Here is a 22,930-nt window from a genome sequence, read left to right on the forward strand (position 1 = left end):
GAAATGCATAATAGAAGTGTGAACTTAAATACACCATTTGTTTCAATGAGTTATTTGTACAGAACTACCTGTTTGTTTACATGTCCTGAACAGAAATTCCATGTACTGACAATGTGCACTTGATAATGCTGTAAGTTCCTACAATTTTTGCCTGAAACTGAATCATACATTTTCACTGATCTGGGTTTTTTTTATAATAACTTCGCTCCTAACAAGACAATTTTTGTTAGGTTTCTGGTGTTCTATAATACTATTAGGATGGACACTGAATTGCATTGTCTCTCTCTGCATTGATTTGTAGATACTCAGACTGCCACCAAAGAGTCTCCATCAATTCCCGGGATATCAAATAATATCAATGACACTATGGCACAGACTAAACTGAAGCGCATGAGAGAGTGAGTACCATCTGTTTTCTGTTGTGTGCAGGTCACATCTCTATAGTCTGTTTCACTCTGCTTTTTTATTTATTTATTTATTTATTTTATTTACAGCCAAAAAGACCAATTAAAAAACAAATACAGCAGACACCTGAAGCTATGTCTTGTTTGATGTGATATATAGCCTTTGCTTTCAAATGATTAATTATGCATTAATGGCATTGTGACTTTGTAGGCAAAACATACTTAGGGGTAGATTTAGTAAAGCTTCTAAAAATTAAAAGTGGTAGTGTTGCCTATAGCAACCAGAGTCTGTCATTTTCTAGAATGCAATAGAGAAATGATAGAATCTGATTGGTTGCTGGGGCAACACCACCACTTTTCATTTCTAGAAGCTTTCCGAAATCTACCGCATAGAACTAAACGTACAGTGACTTGTAAAAAACTGGTAAAATATTAACAATATAGCAAAGTACAGTGGATGGAAAAGCAAACTTTAGTACCGTGTCAACTTGATGAAAATGGTGGCTGCCTTCATGATCTTCATCACATAAAGCATCATAAAAAAGCTTTACAGACATAAACCCACAGAGGAAAAAATACATTTTATATATATATATATATATATATAGGGTTTGTGGCACAGGATCCATAGAGCGAACACAACGGTCAAGGTGGTCCCACAGATGCTGTATGTATGTATATATATATATATATATATATTTATTTGTGTCTATATCTATCAATCTATCTATACTGTATATACACGGTCGAGTCATATTATTATGATCACCTCCTACTTTTAAAGTCGGCAACGCGTAGCCCATGAGGTATGTCACGTGTCGTGCGCTGGCTTGGTGCGTATATAAGGTGTGCGATAGGCTGTCTGCACACATGTCACTCGTTGCTGTCTTGGGTAAAATTGGTGTTTATTCTGAGTTAGAAAAAGGGATGATTATTGGCTTTCGGACCAAGGGTGGCAGTATTTCTGAAACAGCACAGTTTGTGAACTGTTCGCCTACTGCTGTGGTGAAGGTGTATCATGACTGGACAAATGGCACCATTGCAAATAACCGACGTGGAAACTGTGGAGCACCACATGCCATTAATGTGAGAGGTAAACGTTGGCTACGAAGGTGTGTGAGAGCCAACCAACATGCTACAGTGGATGAACTCACCTTCGAAATGAACCTGAGGGCAATCAGACGTGTGTCTAAAATGAAAGTTCAGCGAACCCTGCCGCGTATGGGACTCCGAAGCAAATGGATGGCCACTGCACCTATGCTAATGAAGGTGCGTAGGTGGAAAAGGCATCATTTGCACGGCTGTTTTGGAATAGCACCTCCGCTGATTGGCGAAGGCTTGCCTTCTCCAATAAGTCATAATTTCTGCTTCATCGATCCGATGGACATTGGCGTGTCAGGCAAGAACCATCGGAGAACAAACACCCTGGAAGAACACAAGCTGGTGATGGCAGCATTATGATCTGGGGAATGTTTCTATGGGCATTCTCTGGGCACACTCATCCATGTGCCAATTTGGTTAATACTCTTGATCGATTTGGTTATGAATCCATCCTTGCAGATCATGTACACCCATAAATGTTGATTGTCTTCCCTGGGGCGGATGGTATCTTCCAGAAAGACAATACGACATATCACATGGCTAGTAATGTCCGATAGTGGTTGGATAAGCACGACCAAGACTTTCAAGTACTTCCCTGGCCCCCAATTCTCCAGACTTGCTCCCAATTGAGCATCTGTGGAACCACCTCGACCGTTGTGTTCGCTCTATGGATCCTGTGCCACGAACCCTCCAGCAGCTGTGTGATGCACTGCAGTCAGCATGACTCCAGATACCTGTGCTAGCCTACCAGCACCTTATAAGTGCTGTCGATGTTCCACAGGCGTCACTGCAATGCCATGCTGGGCACATATCAGCCAGTTATACTGTAGTAGCCCCTACCTCAGAAATTTTCCTACACAGCTCTATGGATTCTGAGGAAAAACATGCAATTTATCATTCCTGAATGGCGAATAATTTTCTTAACACTAAATTGAATGCCCCCATAAGCCATTAAGGAATTCATTACTCATATAAAGGCATGGACCAGACTGTTCATTTTCAGGTCACAGAACTCAGATATGACTACTAGTATTTGAATTAATTTACATTGTCATGTTTTCCTAATGATTGCTGATCACTTCTGTATTATAGTAGAGTTAGACATAATTTCTGCGTAATTCGCAGAGCCACAGGTAGCGTAAAAAAAGTGTCTTCTTTATAATTTACACAAACAGCTTACCTTATGCTAGCGATGTATCACTACTATTATCACTTCACTACTACTATCACTATCACTACTAACTCATTTGCAGCAGGGCTCCATAATTAACATGTCGTTGTTGTTAGTGGTTTGTTATTATAACATACCGTGAATGAAGAATACCCCTCCAGACCCTAACACTTAAATTAGCAATACATTGGAGAACAAGGATAAAACAAACATGTTTCATTTGTTGTATGTTTCTAAGAGGTGTGTATGCAGCTGCGTCCCCTCTAAATACTACTTACTGTGCATTAACATGCCCTTATTGTGTTCAGGCTACGCCAGGCCGCATTTTCTCCTCCACTGTTCCACCTCTAAGCATAGCATGCATGCAGAGGCATACTCCTTTTAACTAAACATGTGAAATAGTCCATATGAATGAGACTCCGCTCTAAAGGTTAAATGTTTAGGTCAACAGTTATTAATCGGCCCCATATGGTCGACATGTATTAAAGTGACACTGACAAAAGGTTGACATGTATTAGGTCGACACCTAATACATATATTTCTCTGACGTCCTAGTGGATGCTGGGGACTCCGTAAGGACCATGGGGAATAGCGGCTCCGCAGGAGACTGGGCACAAAAGTAAAGCTTTAGGACTACCTGGTGTGCACTGGCTCCTCCCCCTATGACCCTCCTCCAAGCCTCAGTTAGATTTTTGTGCCCGAACGAGAAGGGTGCACACTAGGTGGCTCTCCTGAGCTGCTTAGTGAAAAGTTTAGTTTTAGGTTTTTTATTTTCAGTGAGACCTGCTGGAAACAGGTTCACTGCATCGAGGGACTAAGGGGAGAAGAAGCGAACTCACCTGCGTGCAGAGTGGATTGGGCTTCTTAGGCTACTGGACACCATTAGCTCCAGAGGGATCGAACACAGGCCCAGCCATGGAGTCCGGTCCCAGAGCCGCGCCGCCGGCCCCCTTACAGAGCCAGAAGCAAGAAGAGGTCCGGAAAATCGGCGGCAGGAGACATCCTGTCTTCACCAAGGTAGCGCACAGCACTGCAGCTGTGCGCCATTGCTCCTCAGCACACTTCACACTTCGGTCACTGAGGGTGCAGGGCGCTAGGGGGGGGCGCCCTGAGCAGCAATAAAAACACCTTGGCTGGCGAAAATACATCACATATAGCCCCCAGGGCTATATGGATGAATTTTAACCCCTGCCAGAATCCATAAAAAAGCAGGAGAAAAGTCAGCGAAAAAGGGGCGGAGCCTATCTCCTCAGCACACTGGCGCCATTTTCCCTCACAGCTCCGTTGGAGGGAAGCTCCCCTGGCTCTCCCCTGCAGTCACTACACTACAGAAAGGGTTAAAAAAGAGAGGGGGGCACTAATTAGGCGCAGTATTAACAATAGAGCAGCTATAAGGGGAAAAACACTTATATAAGGTTATCCCTGTATATATATAGCGCTCTGGTGTGTGTTGGCAAACTCTCCCTCTGTCTCCCCAAAGGGCTAGTGGGGTCCTGTCCTCTATCAGAGCATTCCCTGTGTGTGTGCTGTGTGTCGGTACGTTTGTGTCGACATGTATGAGGAGGAAAATGATGTGGAGGCGGAGCAAATTGCCTGTAATAGGGATGTCACCCCCTAGGGGGTCGACACCTGAGTGGGTGAACTGTTGGAAGGAATTAACAGTGTCAGCTCTTTACAAAAGACAGTGGTTGACATGAGACAGCCGGCTACTCAGCTTGTGCCTGTCCAGATGTCTCATAGGCCGTCAGGGGCTCTAAAGCGCCCGTTACCTCAGATGGCAGATACAGACGCCGACACGGATACTGACTCCTGTGTCGACGGTGAAGAGACAAATGTGACTTCCAGTAGGGCCACACGTTACATGATTGAGGCAATGAAAAATGTTTTACACATTTCTGATAATACGAGTACCACCAAAAGGGGTATTATGTTCGGTGAGGAAAAACTACCTGTAGTTTTCCTGAATCTGAGAAATTATATGAGGTGTGTGATGAAGCGTGGGTTTCCCCCGATAAAAACTGACAATTTCTAAAAAGTTATTGGCATTATATCCTTTCCCGCCAGAGGTTAGGATGCGTTGGGAAACACCCCCTAGGGTGGATAAAGCGCTCACACGCTTGTCAAAACAAGGGCTCTACCCTCTCCTGAGATGGCCGCCCTTAAGGATCCTGCTGATAGAAAGCAGGAGGGTATCCTAAAATGTATTTACACACATACTGGTGTTATACTGCGACCAGCAATCGCCTCAGCCTGGATGTGCAGTGCTGGGTTGGCGTGGTCGGATTCCCTGACTGAAAATATTGATACCCTAGATAGGGACAGTATATTATTGCCTATAGAGCATTTAAAAGATGCATTTCTATATATGCGTGATGCACAGCGGAATATTTGCCGACTGGCATCAAGAGTAAGTGCGTTGTCCATTTCTGCCAGAAGAGGGTTATGGACACGACAGTGGTCAGGTGATGCGGATTCCAAACGGCATATGGAAGTATTGCCTTATAAAGGGGAGGAGTTATTTGGGGTCGGTCTTTCAGACCTGGTGGCCACGGCAACAGCTGGGAAATCCACGTTTTTACCCCAGGTCGCCTCTCAACATAAGAAGACGCCGTATTATCAGGCGCAGTCCTTTCGTTCCCATAAGGACAAGCGGGCAAAAGGTTCCTCATTTCTGCCCCGTGACAGAGGGAGAGGAAAAAGGCTGCAGAAATCAGCCAGTTCCCAGGAACAGAAGCCCTCTCCCGCCTCTGCCAAGCCCTCAGCATGATGCTGGGGCTTTACAAGCGGACTCAGGCACGGTGGGGGCCCGTCTCAAGAATTTCAGCGCGCAGTGGGCTCACTCGCAAGTAGACCCCTGGATCCTTCAGGTGGTATCTCAGGGGTACAAATTGGAATACGAGACGTCTCCCCCTCGCCGTTTCCTAAAGTCGGCTTTACCGACGTCTCCCTCCAACAGGGAGGCAGTTTTGGAAGCCATTCACAAGCTGTATTCCCAGCAGGTGATAATCAAGGTACCCCTCCTGCAACAGGGAAAGGGGTATTATTCCACACTGTTGTGGTACCGAAGCCGGACGGCTCGGTGAGACCGATTTTAAATCTAAAATCTTTGAACACTTACATACAGAAGTTCAAATTCAAGATGGAGTCACTCAGAGCAGTGATTGCGAACCTGGAAGAAGGGGACTACATGGTGTCTCTGGACATCAAGGATGCTTACCTTCATGTCCCAATTTACCCTTCTCACCAAGGGTACCTCAGGTTTGTGGTACAGAACTGTCACTATCAGTTTCAGACGCTGCCGTTTGGATGGTCCACGGCACCCCGGGTCTTTACCAAGGTAATGGCCGAAATGATGATACTCCTTCGAAGGAAGGGAGTTTTAGTTATCCCTTACTTGGACGATCTCCTGATAAGGGTAAGATCCAGAGAACAGTTGGAGGTCGGTGTAGCACTATCTCAGGTAGTGTTGCGGCAGCACGGTTGGATTCTCAATATTCCAAAATCGCAGCAGGTTCCGACGACTCGTCTTCTGTTCCTAGGGATGATCCTGGACACAGTCCAGAAAAAGGTGTTTCTCCCGGAGGAGAAAGCCAGGGAGTTATCCGAGCTAGTCAGGAACCTCCTAAAACCGAGCCAAGTCTCAGTGCATCAATGCACAAGGGTTCTGGGAAAAATGGTGGCTTCCTACGAAGCAATCCCATTCGGCAGATTCCACGCAAGAACTTTCCAGTGGGACCTGCTGGACAAATGGTCCGGGTCGCATCTTCAGATGCATCAGCGGATAACCCTGTCACCAAGGACAAGGGTGTCCCTCCTGTGGTGGTTGCAGAGTGCTCATCTTCTAGAGGGCCGCAGATTCGGCATTCAGGACTGGGTCCTGGTGACCACGGATACCAGCCTGCGAGGCTGGGGAGCAGTCACACAGGGAAGGAATTTCCAGGGCTTATGGTCAAGCCTGGAGACATCACTTCACATAAATATCCTGAAGCTAAGGGCCATTTACAATGCTCTAAGCTTAGCAAGACCTCTGCTTCAAGGTGAGCCGGTGTTGATCCAGTCGGACAACATCACGGCAGTCACCTACGTAAACAGACAGGGTGGCACAAGAAGCAGGAGGGCAATGGCAGAAGCTGCAAGGATTCTTCGCTGAGGCGGAAAATCATGTGATAGCACTGTCAGCAGTATTCATTCCGGGAGTGGACAACTGGGAAGCAGACTTCCTCAGCAGACACGACCTCCACCCGGGAGAGTGGGGACTTCACCCAGAAGTCTTCCACATGATTATAAACCGTTGGGAAAAACTCGACAGGTATTGCGCCAGGTCAAGGGACCCTCAGGCAATAGCTGTAGACGCTCTGGTAACACCGTGGGTGTACCAGTCAGTGTATGTGTTCCCTCCTCTGCCTCTCATACCCAAGGTACTGAGAATTATAAGATGGAGAGGAGTAAGCACTATATTCGTGGCTCCGGATTGGCCAAGAAGGACTTGGTAACCGGAACTTCAAGAGATGCTCACGGAGGATCCGTGGCCTCTACCTCTAAGAAGGGACCTGCTCCAGCAAGGACCCTGTCTGTTCCAAGACTTACCGCTGCTGCGTTTGACGGCATGGCGGTTGAACGCCGGATCCTGAAGGAAAAAGGCATTCCGGATGAAGTCATCCCTATCCTGATCAAAGCCAGGAAGGATGTAACCGCAAAACATTATCACCGCATTTGGCGAAAATATGTTGCGTGGTGCGAGGCCAGTAAGGCCCGACGGAGGAAATTCAACTGGGTCGATTCCTACATTTCCTGCAAACAGGAGTGTCTATGGGCCTGAAATTGGGGTCCATTAAGGTTCAAATTTCGGCCCTGTCAATTTTCTTCCAAAAAGAACTAGCTTCAGTCCCTGAAGTTCAGACGTTTGTAAAAGGGGTACTGCATATACAGCCTCCTTTTGTGCCTCCAGTGGCACCTTGGTATCTCAATGTAGTTTTTGGGTTCCAAAAGTCACATTGGTTTGAACCACTTAAATCTGTGGAGTTAAAATATCTCACATGGAAAGTGGTCATGCTGTTGGCACTGGCCTGGGCCAGGCGCGTGTCAGAATTGGCGGCTTTATCCTGTAAAAGCCCTTATCTGATTTTCCATTCGGACAGGGCGGAATTGAGGACTCGTCCTCAGTTTCTCCCTAAGGTGGTTTCAGCGTTTCACCTGAACCAACCTATTGTGGTGCCTGCGGCTACTAGGGACTTGGAGGACTCCAAGTTGCTAGACGTTGTCAGGGCTCTGAAAATATATGTTTCCAGGACGGCTGGAGTCAGAAAATCTGACTCGCTGTTTATCCTGTATGCACCCAACAAGCTGGGTGCTCCTGCTTCTAAGCAGACTATTGCTCGTTGGATTTGTAGTACAATTCAGCTTGCACATTCTGTGGCAGGCCTGCCACAGCCAAAAATCTGTAAATGCCCGCTCCACAAGGAAGGTGGGCTCATCTTGGGCGGCTGCCCGAGGGGTCTCGGCTTTACAACTTTGCCGAGCAGCTACTTGGTCAGGAGCAAATACGTTTGTAAAATTCTACAAATTTGCTACCCTGGCTGAGGAGGACCTGGAGTTCTCTCATTCGGTGCTGCAGAGTCATCCGCACTCTCCCGCCCGTTTGGGAGCTTTGGTATAATCCCCATGGTCCTTACGGAGTCCCCAGCATCCACTAGGACGTCAGAGAAAATAAGAATTTACTTACCGATAATTCTATTTCTCGTAGTCCGTAGTGGATGCTGGGCGCCCATCCCAAGTGCGGATTGTCTGCAATACTTGTACATAGTTATTGTTACCAAAAATCGGGTTATTGCTGTAGTGAGCCATCTTTTCTAGAGGCTCCTCTGTTATCATGCTGTTAACTGGGTTTAGATCACAAGTTATACGGTGTGATTGGTGTGGCTGGTATGAGTCTTACCCGGGATTCAAAATCCTTCCTTATTGTGTACGCTCGTCCAGGCACAGTATCCTAACTGAGGCTTGGAGGAGGGTCATAGGGGGAGGAGCCAGTGCACACCAGGTAGTCCTAAAGCTTTACTTTTGTGCCCAGTCTCCTGCGGAGCCGCTATTCCCCATGGTCCTTACGGAGTCCCCAGCATCCACTACGGACTACGAGAAATAGAATTATCGGTAAGTAAATTCTTATTATTTATATGTCTCCTGCATATCCAGGAGCCCATAAACAGTTGGATGTATTTGAAATTAAAATTGCACTCATTAAAAAACAAAACAACAAATCTCAAGATGTTGATATCAGTTGGTATGAATTTAGCACATATTGGCATAGTAAAATGTGTGGTCAGCCCCCAAATATTAAGAATCTTTATAGCCGTATATTGTGGCAACAAGGATTATTTTTCTACTGCAATGTATCAGTTTAAATCACCGGGACACAGTCTTCGATTAGAGCTTAACTTGGCGATCAAGAAGTAAAGTGATCGCAAACTATTAGGACGGCTGCTGCATTGCCTGGTGGCCAGAAAGCAGGAGATGCTTTCCTTAGGGATACATAATTCTGCCATTATGGGTTACATAATTCTTCCATTAAACATGCGAACACAACAGTTTCCATATATATTTTAAGGGCAGAATAAATAAATAAATATTCTTCTTTTATATGCAAAATACAATCAAATACAAACACGAATACTAACTAAAAATACAAATTAATTAAATAATATACAGACGCTCATTGTTTTCACATTTGAAAAACAAATAGAAATAAAAACACAAATTAAGTAGTGAAAATAGATGGCCAGAGATCATGATGTAGCAGGTCTAGAAGAAGTAAGCCAATCAGAGACAGGTGGCAGTCATCATCATCAGAGCATGTTTTGTGCCAGAGGCATAAGGTGTTGTATGTGTTATATGTGAGTGAATCTGCACATGCACAGTATGTATGTTATGAAAAACAGGTAGGCACTCAACCAATTGTACATGAACCCCACAATAAGCATGTGTAGGATTTCAGCACTGGAAACCTAGAAGTACAGCATGGGTATGAGGGAGGCCCAGAAGAGTAAGGAGCGAACAGCTAACTAATAATTAGCATATTTAAAATAAATAGGATTGCTGATGATAAAACTGTAAACATACAATTAATTTTAAATATACATATTAATATAAGTTACAAATGACTCAGGTGAGTCAGTCAAATATATATTTCTTTGTATATTAATCAAACAAATCCATGAAGCATAAAAAACAACTATTACTGTAGCTAGCTTATTTATAAAACAACATTCCCAGTCAGGGCCGGTGCTAGGGTGATCGGCGCCCCTATGCAAACTATAAATTTTCTCCCTCCCATACTTTACAAAGGGACAGCGCAGATAATGCCCCCTGTAGCAGTGACACATATACATATAATGCTCCCTGTAGTAGTGACGCTTACACACGTAAATCCCCCTGTACCAGTGATGCTTACACACGTAACGCCCCCTGTAGTAGTGACGCTTAAACATGTATCGCCTCCTGTACCAGTGACGCTTACACACGTAACGCCCCCTGTACCAGTGACGCTTACACATGTAATGCAGGGGGCATTACATGTGTAAGCGTCACTGGTACAGGGGGCGTTACGTGTGTAAGCGTCACTGGTACAGGAGGCGATACATGTTTAAGCGTCACTACTACAGGGGGCGTTACGTGTGTAAGCATCACTGGTACAGGGGGATTTACGTGTGTAAGCGTCACTACTACAGGGAGCATTATATGTATATGTGTCACTGCTACAGGGGGCATTATCTACTACAGGGGGTGTTACTTGTGTAAGCGTGTCTGGTACAGGGGGTACCAGACACGCTTACACAAGTAACACCCCCTGTAGTAGTGATGCTTAAACATGTAATGCCCCCTGTACTAGTGATGCTTACACACGTAACGCCCCCTGTACCAGACACACTTACACAAGTAATGCCCCCTGTACTAGTGACACTTACATACGTAACGCTCACCATAGCAGTGACGCTTACACACATTATGCCGCTCAGTCACACATACACATAACCGCAGATCACACATACACACACACACACATACATATATACAGATCACACACACTTTCATTCTTTTTTCTTTAAGGAAGTCTGGCTGGTAGCCTGGTCCCATGTAGCTCCACCCCTTTCCCCATGTAGCTCCATCCCCTTTTAGGTCCGCACACTGCTGCACTCACTGTCACATGGGAGGAAGGAGGAGAGGAGGCTTCATGCTACTGGCGCCGCTGCCTGTCATAGAGTGGGACAGGCGCAGCAGCCGGCAGCAGCAGGGAGTGGGACATCAGTTCAACACAGGGATGTAGAGTAGGGAGAGCGCCTCTCCAGCCTGGTGCCTCCCTGCATTGCATCCCTGAGTGACTAGCACCGGGCCTGGTCTGGTGAGTAATTATAAGCATTAGAAAACTGTGGCCATGGAGAACTGTGGCCACAGAATATTTTTCATACTGTACTGTATATCCTAATAATTTCAGTTAATTACAGCCAGATGTATGCAGTTAGTAGATTAGTAAACCATATAGCCGCATTAATAAATACGTATTAGTTGAAGATCCACCAAGATAGCTTCAAACCAGGTACTCTGGAATGTCAGATGGCCTGCTGGGCTGGTCTTGCCAGAGAGAGGTAGGCTGGCCGAGAAATGCAGCCTTCCAGCTTTCGTTAGTCCACCCTCCCACCTGTCCATGGCCAGGACACAGATAGATGGGGTTTGTGCATGGCCAGGCACCCCTGACTCTTGGCACACCCATGTGAGTTGTGCCCATGCCCCCCTCTCCCATGTCAGACGTGCGCACAATGACATGCCAGGGCTTCGAAGCAGCCTCAGTCTGTCCCTGTGTACAATGTAGCATTCAGCAGCAGGGGCAAGGCCGCAATTATATGATTCACCATGAATCAGGTCATTAAGTCACCCCATTGCCCAGTTCTCTGGAGTCCAGGAGAGCTTCTTGAAAATTGGGTGTCTCCTAGACATTCAGTGAAGAGTAGGAAGTATGCCATGACCCCCTGGTTGGTGCTCAAAACATGAGCCCCACTTCATACATTTTTTTGTGCTTTATCACCTATAACATTTCTTAGTATCCACAATGGACGACGTAATACTTTCATTTTACATTAGAACATACATCAACTGTCTAGACCATGCATATTAAAATACACAGTAAACCATATTTTCAGAGTATTATACATAAAAGGATATCCATCACCCAAGCTACCCATATCTTTGTCACGGGCACAGTAGCATACTGTGTGAATGAACATTGTATGGTCCAAGTACAGGCAAGAGGCTCAAGCTACTGTCTGTAAACTATTGTATTATAATCTAAACTACCGCATAATGGACAATACAATACAAAAGACATGCACTCAACTATGTATGTGTAAAAAACAAGACTGGTATGACGATATCATTTATGTGGAATTATGGCACTATACATAGAAATATGCTTATACTTCTTAAACTAAGTTAGGATCAGAGTCTCTTTTATGGTGCAGTTAGAGGCTGAAAAAATAAAATGAAAAAGAAAACATGTCTGTGGTATATGTCTTGTAGTCAACATTGCTGTAGAAATACCAACATATGTTTTATTTGTGTGTCTAGTATACACTCTAACAGCCTTTATACACAGCAAGTATCTGACATTTATTGTGCTTTACATTTATTGGTTTTCAGGAACAATCACCTCATTTGCATACTATTTGCTGCATTTAGCTAACAAAACAACACTTCGGGGCAGAGAAATAATACGAATCCATTTCAATTTGAAATATGTGCTATTATTTAATTACATTACAGTAGTACATTGGAATATTGTTCTACATCTCTGTGCTACAGACTGAATCCAGAAAATGTAATAATATGCTTGTTTAAGTCACAAGTCTGTTGAATTAATTATGACTTTGTCTTTGCCATGAAGAAGTGATCCTGCTGCAGGTCATTGTGCGAAAAGGAAAAGTCTATATAATTTTAATAAAAGAAAATCAAACACAAGATGGGGGTCATTTGTGGGCACAAAGCAGCACTTAATTTGGATCCGAAAGTCTGTATTGCAGCTGGTAGTGTCAACTGGAGGCAGTTGCTGCAAAATTTCATAAAGTAATATAAAAGATGACGACGGCAGCAATAGCAGGAAATATGGAGAACTAAAATTTTCAGTTTTGGAACACATTTACCTTTGCAGAAGAATAGATCAGAAAAAAATAAACTGATGAGTCAACAACTCAAGATAGATATTTGGCATTATATAGACCTGTCACTAGGGGTTTTGAAGTTAAACAAAAAGTCAAAGGAAAAATACATAGTGTACTACAGTCACTCCGAAATAGCTGTAGAAAATAAAAAAGACAAATATCAAATTGAAAATGGTATTAAAGTGCCTTAGGGTTCAATGAGATGCTCTCAGCAGGGACGCATCTAGAGAGGAGGCAGCCTGTGTGCAGGTTTTAGTCTGGGCCCCCTCCTCTCTAGCCGGCAGCTTCGTAGCTCTGGGCACTAGGGTCACTAGGGGACCCAAGTGCTGAACCAGAGTCTAGTGGCATGCACAGGTCTCTGGGAAAATGGTGCGGTGGCCATTTTCCCCTAACTGAGTGTGCACAAAATGCCGGGAAAATGGCCGCCACACCATTTTCCCAGAGACCAGGGACTTCGGAGGGTAAGTATTGAACAAAAATTGGTGCAGTGTGTGCTGTGAGAGCCCCCGCGGGCTCATGTGCACCACACACACTGCACCCATTATAAATACACCAGTGGCTCCGAGGGTCAAGTACTGGACCCTACAAATTATCCAAAAGAAAAGACAATTATTTCATCAAAAGAAACCACCATCTGTATGAGGTAGAGCATGGGTCTTCAACCTGTGGCCCTCAAGCTGCTGTTAAACTACACATCCCAGCATGCCCTGCCACAGTTTTGCTATTAAGGTATTCTAAAACTGAGGCAGGGTGTGCTGGGATGTGTAGTGCCACAGCAGCTGGAGGGCCGCAGGTTGAAGTAGAGGTAGAGAAATGTATAAAGTTAAAAATGCTGGATGGATTTCTAGAAATGAGTAGTTAGGTTTTGCTGAAAACCAAACACCAGAACTTTGGGTTTTTGAGTGGAACCAAGCCCCGGCTTAGGTCATCCCGCCAAGGTTGGATCTCGGATCTAAAATTCCAGAGTATTCCCCAATGGGTCCCGGGCATCGTTCCCTAACCTAGGGGGGTACAATATAACTTAGTGGGTTCCGGGTGGGGCAGGACTAAACAGCGCATTTTTGCCAGCAGTCCTGCTTGGTGGGAGCAGCATGGAGCAAGGGAGTGGGAACAGGATGGAGAATGGAAGAGGAGGGTGTGTGTATGGTAGGTGCAGCATGTAGAAAGGAAAGGCAGGATCTACTGCAGTCTACAGCATTTCTGAACAGACATGTAAGGTATGGAAGAGGGTATACACCAAGGCCGTAACATAGCCACTGCCCCAACCCATGATAGCAGTGCCCAGTGCAACCTGCCAATGTGTGCCGGAGCACCTACTGCAATAGGTAATATGTCCTGGCTGTTCCAGAATTGTTTCCTCCTACTCACAGGAGAAGGAGTCATTATGATGCCACAATGTCTCATCCTCAGGAGGTGCCACAAAGGAGCACCGGGACTGCCAGCCTTCCATATAAAAACAGAACAGTAGTAGAAGTACAGACAAGATGAAAAGCCAAAAGAAAGCAGAAGGCATTGGTGGACCATGTAATTAAGATAGGGATGTGAGGAGAGATAATAATAATAATAATTATAGCAGTTGTTCTCACCATCCCACTCTCTATCATTGCTGTGTGGTTGACTTGTCCAGCTTAGTCTAGTACCTGCAGTTGTTGTATACTGTACAAGTCTAGTGTCACAGAAACAGAAAATCTATAGTAAAAAAAAATAAAAATACCTGAATCTAACTAAGAAAACTAAGAACATACGTTGACTTACAACAGTAACAAGTAAATAAATTAGATTTTCTGTTGTATGTTGTAAACATTACAAATTGCTTACAAGAATAGGGAAATTACTACATCTACTCGGCAACTGTAGTAAAAAAGTTATAATACAGCCATTTTAATATTAGAAGGCAGGGGCTGGAACCAAGGGACCTCATAATTGGGGTGTAACAAATTTGGGTCCTACCTCATGTTTTCTCTCCACATGCTCATTAAATGCCCTTCGGGCCCCTCCATATGTCCCTTATGTGCCACTAGACCCCTCCATGTTCCCCTTATTGTTTGTGCCATCAGTCCCCTCCATATGCTTCTTATTTTCCATCAGATTCCTCCTCATGCCCTTGTGGGCCATCAATCCCCTCCACATGTCCCAGGGAAATGGGATGGGGAGTGTCAGCACTCTCTCGCGCAGGGCACAAAAATGTCTGCTTACTGCTATGGATGATGCATGAGGTGTGTGTGTTAGAGAGTATCTCTGTGTGTCTCCATGAGTGTCAACCCTCTCCTGTATATGTGTGTTATACCCCTTTCAGACCGCAAGCAATAACCTGGGTTATTGCACATAAATGCGCAGCAATCTTGGGTAGATTGAAATAACTCAGGTCGAGTGACTCGATATTTCAGCTCGGGTAGCGAACAGGGTTCAACATGTGTTCAACCCAGCCCGTGGTACCAGTGCCGTAAGTAGACATTTTAGCGCTGTGTGCAAGAAACAGCATCGGTGCCCCCCCATATTCAAAATAGGGCAAGTGCACAAAAATATAGGGGCGTGACTTCATGGGGAAGGGGCATGACCACAAAATAATACAAAATCATATTACGCTGCACAGTAGTCTTCATTATTCAAATTATGCCGCACAGTAGCGCCAGTTACACACATTACACAGGTAGAGCCGCTTTTGCATATTATGCCAGGTAGAGCCCCTGTCACACATTATGCCAGGTAGAGTCCCTCTCACACATTACACCAGGTAGAGCACCATTTTACACATACTGTAACTCCAGGTAGAGCCCCCATCACACATTATGGCAGGTAGAGTCCCCTTTTACATTTTACGACAGGTAGAGTCCCCTTTTACACAGTACGGCAGGTAGAGTCTCCTTTTACACAGTACGGCAGGTAGAGTAACGAGATAGGGTTGGGTGGGAGAGAGAGAAAAGAGGTGGCAGGTAGAGCGACACAAAATACAGAGAGCATCACAGTAATTGCTGTTTTAATACAGAGTGCTTAAAAGTAATCAGACAATATAGAATATTTCTGATACCATACAATGTAATTTCATCATTAGCAATTAACCCTTACTCAGAAAAATAACTACTACAGTATGATTATAACACAGTTAATTAAGTGTAATTACTTTCTGCTTTCTTACTTTCTGCTTTTTTGCATGTTGTTCCTCCCCTTTAACATTAGCCAGCAACCATTTTGTTTTTTATATGTGTGGCTATTATAGTAGTCAAGCATGAAATATGCATATATATATATATATATATATATATATATATATATATAGTTGGTAATTGTCCTAAACTGCTGTTTCCCCATCTCCTGCTCCTGGCCTGTCACTTCTTCTATATCTTCTCCTCCTTACCTGTTGCTTCCCCATTTCCTACTCCTGAGTCCTGACCTGTCGCTTTCCCATCTTCTCCTCCCAACCTATCGCTTCTTCTATATCCTCTCCTCCCCACCTGTTGCTTCCCCATCTCCTCCTCCTCCTGACCTGTTGCTACCGCATCCCCTCCTCTGGACCTGTTGCTTCCCCCATCTCCACCTCTGGACCTGTTGTTTCTATATCTTTTCTTCCCCATCTCCTCCTCCCGACCTGTCTCTTCTCCATCTCCTCCTCTGGACCTGTCGCTACCCCATCTCGTCCTCCTCCCCCCGACCTGTCACTACCCCATCTCCTTCTTCTCCCCCAATCTGCCACTACCCCATCTCCTCCTTCTCCAGACCTGTCGCTACCGCAACTCCTCCTCCAGACCTGTCACTTCTATATCTTCTCCTCCCCACCTGTTGCTTCCCCATCTCCTCCTCCTCCCGACCTGTTGCTGTCCCATCTCCTCATCATCCTGACCTGTTGTTATCACATCTCCTCCTTTGGACCTTTCGCTTCACCATCTCCTTCTCTGGACCTATTGCTTCTATATGTTCTCCTCCCGACCTGTCACTAACCCATTTTCTCCTCCTCCTCACCTGATCTGTCGCTGCCCTATCTCCTATCAACTTTATTTTACCCACATACTAACAATACTATCAAATCTAACGCACTCAGCACCCCCCTCCTCCTTCCCCCACTACTCTCATCATACCCACACTGACAACTCCGGCACACAAACACCTCCACTGCTCTACTTCCAACTCACATTGACAGCACATATGCTGTATATGCAAACACCTTCCTCCCCTCACCCCTGACACTGACAACTCCTTCACGCACACACAACCCCCCACCCTGACAGCTCACTTACAGAAGTCCGCTCCTCCACACTTAGGGGCCTTGTTTCTCGGCAGGTGGCAAGCTCTGGCTCGCAGCGCAGTCAACCCTGGGACTGTCACACAGCAGATACCAGGTCTTCTCTTTTCAGGGGCTCAGTCAGGGAGGCTGGATGCAGCGCAGTAGTGTTTGAGGCTACTCCCAATGCTGAGATGCGCTGCTGCGGTGTGCTGCTGGCTGCTCAATGCTCCCGCGGTCGCATCTTCCCTGTTTCCATTTTAATTATTCAATTTGATTTTTTTTTTTTTAAAGTTCGTTATTGCCCTTACTTTTTGTGCTGGCCAATTGAAGTGACCAGTGCTGTATTGCACTTGCTGCAGAGCACATGTTTCTCTCTCCTGACTTCCACCTGTTCCTTTTGCAGCTCCTGTGTGTGACTGTGCCCTCCCGCCCCCTCCTTCTCTGCATCCTGTCTGAGCCACAGGCTACAGCCTCTCGTTCTATTGGACAGCCGCCAGTGGCGCTGCTCAGTGGCGCTAGCGACTGTCTGTCACTGCGGGACGGGAGGCTTGTGACATGACATCCGCGCCTGAAACTGGGTAAGCTGGGAGGGGGCTTCTTTGACGGGGACACCACTGAATGTAGTGGTGTGTTCAGCAAAGAAGTAGTCGAGCGCACCACTGCATACATGACAGCGGGCAGCATTGCACCTAGCGGCGGGGAGCAGCCCTGCTGGTGTTGCCGAACGGTGTGCCCACAGCGCATATGCGCTGTATGCTAGGCACCTACGGCACACACCTAGTTACGGCCCTGCGTGGTGCAGTGTGAACGGGTAAGCCTGGTCGATGCAACACGGCACCTGTTCACTCAATAGGAAAAGGCATCTCATCTCCAAGCGCCACTTCCGCATGCATACGCGGTGACATCACCAACTCGGTAATAAGCTGGGTCAGGTCGCCAGTCTGAAATGGGTCTCAGCCGTGTCGCACCCGGGAAGAACAAGTGTACAAATCCCTGGTGCGATCCGGCTATGCGGTGGGAAAGGTGAATAAGATACAAAGGGGTAAATGTATGAAGCAGCGATAAGAGTGGAGAAGTGAGCCAGTGGAGAAGTTGCCCATGGCAACCAATCAGTTGCTCTGTATAATTTTATAGTATGCAAATTATAAATGTTACTTCAATTTTGATTGGTTGCCATAGGCAACTTCTTCACTGGCTCACTTCTCCACTCTTATCACTGCTTCATACATTTACCCCTATGTCCCAGATTTATCAAGCCTTGGAGAGTGATAAATCCCATGGTGATAACGTCCCAACTAACCAGCTCCTAACTGTCATTTTTCAAACACAGCCTGTAACATGGCAGATAGGAGCTGGTTGGCTGGTACTTTATCTCCGTACAAGTTCAGGGGCAAACGCAGGATTTGTAAAGGGGGGTTTCCATCAGACAAATTTCCCCACTTTCTATGGGATACGTTTAATTTGCCGGCTGTTGAGATCCCGGCGGTCAGGATACCGACTCCGGAATCCTAACAACCAACAATGCCGCCAGCCGGAATCCCGGCGCAGCAGGGCGATTTCACTCGTGGATGCCCACAGAGTGGCGAGCGCAGCAATCCTGCAAGGGGACTCTTAGCGCTCGCCCCGCTACCGGCATTCCGGAGGATGGAGGAAGCCGCTGTCAGTAATAAATACCGAACTCCTATCTACACCTCACTTCACTATGATTTTAGACTTCAGGTGCTAATAATATATTTATATCTCAGGGAGTAATTCAGACCTGATCACTAGGCTGCGTTTTCTCACAGCCTGCGATCAGTTCTGAACTGCGCATGCATATGCACCGCAATGCGCAGGCTCATCGGATGACTGCACCGGGCATTGGTGCATAGCGACGGGATGGTGCAAAAAAAGCGATTGCACAGACGATCGCAAGGAGATTGACAGGAAGTGGGTGTTTGTGGGTAGCAACTGACCATTTTCTGGGAGTGTCAGAGAAAACGCAGGCGTGTCTGAGCATTTGCAGGGTCGGTGTCTGACGTCAAATTCCGGTCCCGGACAGGCTGAAGTGATCGCAGCGGCTGAGTAAGTCCTGGGCTACTCAGAGATTGCACAAAATCAGTTTGTGCAGCTCAGCTACACATGTGAACACACACTTGCACAGCGAAAATACACTCCCCTGTAGGCGGCAAAGTATCTGGACACAGGACAGCAAAAAAACACTTGCGAGCGATCAGGTCTGAATTACCCCCTCAATCAAGTAGCCTACAGTAGTTTTACATATAGATAATTTTTTATATTTACTCTTTATATTTAAATAATGTATTCAATTCGTTATGTTCCCATTAGCTTTTCCTGGTGCCATTAAACTTGTAAATTTGGCTTGAAAAAAATTAAAAAAATAAAATATACATATATATATATATATATATATATATATAATGCATTAAGCTAAAAAATCAGTGCACATGTACAAAAATGTTGGTACTGTATACTGTTTTTAAAGCCCTTATGAATATGAAGCAATGGTTTATTGAAGGGAGAGGTTCCTTACCGAGGTCAGCTAGGAAGGGATCAGTCTGTGTGGTAGTCAATTCAGCGTAGGCAGCTTCAAGACTTGTTGTGACCATTAGCTCTGGTTCACCTGCAGCTGGCTGAGAGAGGTCAGTGTGTGTAGCTCTACCCGGAGGGTCCGCGAATCGCGGCAAAATGCCGTGAGTGGGCGGGCCTAATGCCGCGAGTGGGCGGAGCTACACTCGTAAGCCTCAATTAGCAATAAAATTGATTTGGTCCATCAGGGGGGGTTTCTGGGTACTCAGAAACCCCCCCTGGGTGCGCCACTGAAGTTATCACTCTCCGAGGCTTGATAAATCTGGGCCTTGAGTGTCAAACACTGTGTATGTGTATGTGTTTGTGTGTGCATGTGCTGGAGTTGAATATTGTCAATATATTCTCACCTATACCTCTGAAGTGATATTATGGTTCCTAGTAAAATCTTCTAAATTCGTACAGATCCTCATGATTAGAATCACACATACACAGGTATATGTTGTGTCTCGTACACAGGTATATACAGTACGTTGGGTTTTACACACTGGTATATACTATGGCTCTCATACACAGATATATTTGTTGTGTCTCATACACATGTATATATGTTGTGTCTCATACACATGCATATATGTTGTGTTTCATGCAGAGGCATATACATTGTGTCTCATACAGTGGTATATATTATGTCTCATACACAGGTAGATTATATTCATTGTGTCTCATACACAGGTATATACGTTGTGTCTCATACACAGGCATATACTGTACAGTACATTGTGTCTCATACAAAGGTGTATTTAGAGTTCCTCATACACAGGTATATTTGTTGTTTCTCATTCACAGGTGTATTTAGTGTTCCTCATACACAGAAGTATTTTGTGTTCCTCATACACTGGTGTATTTGGTGTTCCCCATATCCAGATGTATTTAGTGATTCTCATATACATGCAAATTTGGTGTTCCTCGTAAAAATGCATATTTGGTGTTCCTCATACACAGGCGGATTTGGTGTTCCTCATACACTGGTATATTTTCCGTGTCTCATACACAGGTGTATTTGGTGTTCCTCATACATATTCGCATGTGGTGTTCCTCATACACAGGCGGATTTTGTGTTCCTTATACAAAGACGTATTGAGTGTTCCTCATACACAGGTGTATTTGGTGTCCCTTATGCACAGGCATATTTGCTGTGTCTCATACAGAGGCACATAAATACCTTAATAAGCGTTAAAACATTTATAATTAAAAAAATAATATGTACATACTCCTATATAATAATAAAAAACAATTTTGACTCTCTGGCTGGCCACAGTCCTCTGGTAACGGACCATTATTTAATGGGCCCTTATCATTGCATTCCCTGGTGGTGTCATTTATCGGTTTGTCTGTGAACCCGAACTGGAATCTTGGGCTGGCCTGGAGTCTGTGGTGTGCATTGGAAAACTGGACTGCCTTAAGTAATGTCTGCTTATGGATGTTGATAGGACATAAGAGTAATATTAGAGATCCGTGAGAAGCTGATTGTCAGCTGAGGATCTGAAGTAAGCCCAGGCAATGCTTATTCACAAATAATGAACACTGGATTCACTGGAATGGAACCGGAATGCTGATGTACTGGAATGAATAGAACAACTGAGTATTCCGGAATGGAAAAGAATAGCTGGATACTCCGGGATGGAGACGAATAGCAGGATGCTCCAGGATGGAACCAGATAGCTGGATTGCTGAGAACTCCTGAATGGAACCGGAATAGCAGGATAGCTGAGTTTACTGGAAAACAACTGGAATACTGTTATCTCCAGAATGGAACTGGACTGGATGTGGAAGACATGAGGCTGTTGGCTGGTACATGGGAATTGACCGAGACCTGATACAGAACCATGGAGTCTTCAGCAGGGTCCCTTGCAAGGAAATTTGGCTTAACTGCCCCGACATGCAGCTCACAGCTTTCTGACAGTACTGGTGACAGAATACCACAGGATGAAGGAGATAGCAGGAACCAGGATGGTACTGGATTGTACTGCCCATTCTTTTTCCCAAGAAAGTTCCTTCATACACCTGGCTGATATGGTAAGATGTTAGGAACCTCTACTTGAGTTGTGGCACTTGCATCACCTAAAGAAGCTAGGGACTGTGGACACTTTGGAAACACTTTGTTAAGAGGGTTACCGAACCCCTTCCTGGGGCAACAGACTGGAGTCCTTTACTGGGACAAGCAGGCCCGGAAGTCCTTTACTGGGACAAGCAGACAGAAGACCTTTACTGGGAACAGTAGAATCCTGCCTGGAGCCGGAAAAGGCAGAATCCGTGTTGGAGCTGGAACAGGCAGAATCTAGGCTGGAGCTGTCACAGGCAGAATATGTGCTGGAGCCAGAACAGGCAGAATTCGGATGTGCAGATGGACCAGGACCATGCTGGTTGTCAACGTGGTGACACTCTCAGCAAGTGGCTGACAGGAGTCCATGTCTGCATCCATGGCACTATGATTCCTCCTGGAATCTTGGCACTGGAAACCCTGCTGAAGCTTAGGCACTAAGGTCCCCTTCTGCTGCTGAGTTACTGGCAACCCCTCCTAGGTCTGAAGCACTACGGACTCCTCCTGGGGCTGGCAAAGCAGACACCCCTCCTGGGATTGGCAACTCAGACATCCCTCCTGCAGTTGGCAACTCAGACACCCCTCCTGGGGTAGGCAGATTAGACATTTCTCCTGGAGCTGAAGGCTTATATGCCCTTTCTGTAGCTGCAAAATCAGACGCCCCCCCCTTCCACCAGTGCTACAGGTCAGATGCCCCTACCTGGGCTGACAGTCAGATGCCCCCTCTGGGGCTGTGGGATCAGATGTCCCCTTTGGGGCTAGAAGCTCAGATGCCCCACCTGGGGCTAACACATCGAGCACCCCTTTTGAGGCTTGAACTTCAAACACCCCTGAAAGGATCAGAAAATCGGTTGCCCCTGGTGGGGCTGGAATATTGATCACCCCTGCTGGGGACTTTCATCATCCTGCTGGGGCTGGAACATTGGACAACCCTGTTGACGCAGGAACATCGGACACCCCTGCTGAGGCTGGAACATTGGACGCCCCTCCTTGGGTCAGCCTTCTTGACCCAATCAATAGCAATGGGAACGGAAACTGCAGTGGGCACACATGATGGTTTGAAAACAGAAAGCCTTTGACCCTGAGACTTGCGCTCATCTCTGGGCTTGCGAAGAATGCAATCCTTAATGAAGTGATCAAAAGCACCACAGTAAAAGCAGAGATGTAACTTCCTGTGTTGCTGATATTCAGCTTCGGAAAGCT

General features: G+C 45.7%; 1 protein-coding gene across 2 annotated transcripts in view; it reads left to right on the forward strand.

The window, feature by feature from the left end:
* Nucleotides 1-22,930, forward strand: part of NEK11 (NIMA related kinase 11) — a 959,809-nt gene that overhangs the window by 864,093 nt on the left and 72,786 nt on the right. For both annotated transcript variants that reach the window (XM_063922362.1, XM_063922361.1), the window contains one exon: nt 302-398. In XM_063922362.1, the coding sequence (XP_063778432.1) occupies nt 302-398 (97 nt within the window). The remainder of the gene's footprint in view (nt 1-301; nt 399-22,930) is intronic.

Source organism: Pseudophryne corroboree, chromosome 5 (genome assembly GCF_028390025.1).
Source record: "Pseudophryne corroboree isolate aPseCor3 chromosome 5, aPseCor3.hap2, whole genome shotgun sequence".
Lineage (NCBI taxonomy): Eukaryota > Metazoa > Chordata > Amphibia > Anura > Myobatrachidae > Pseudophryne > Pseudophryne corroboree.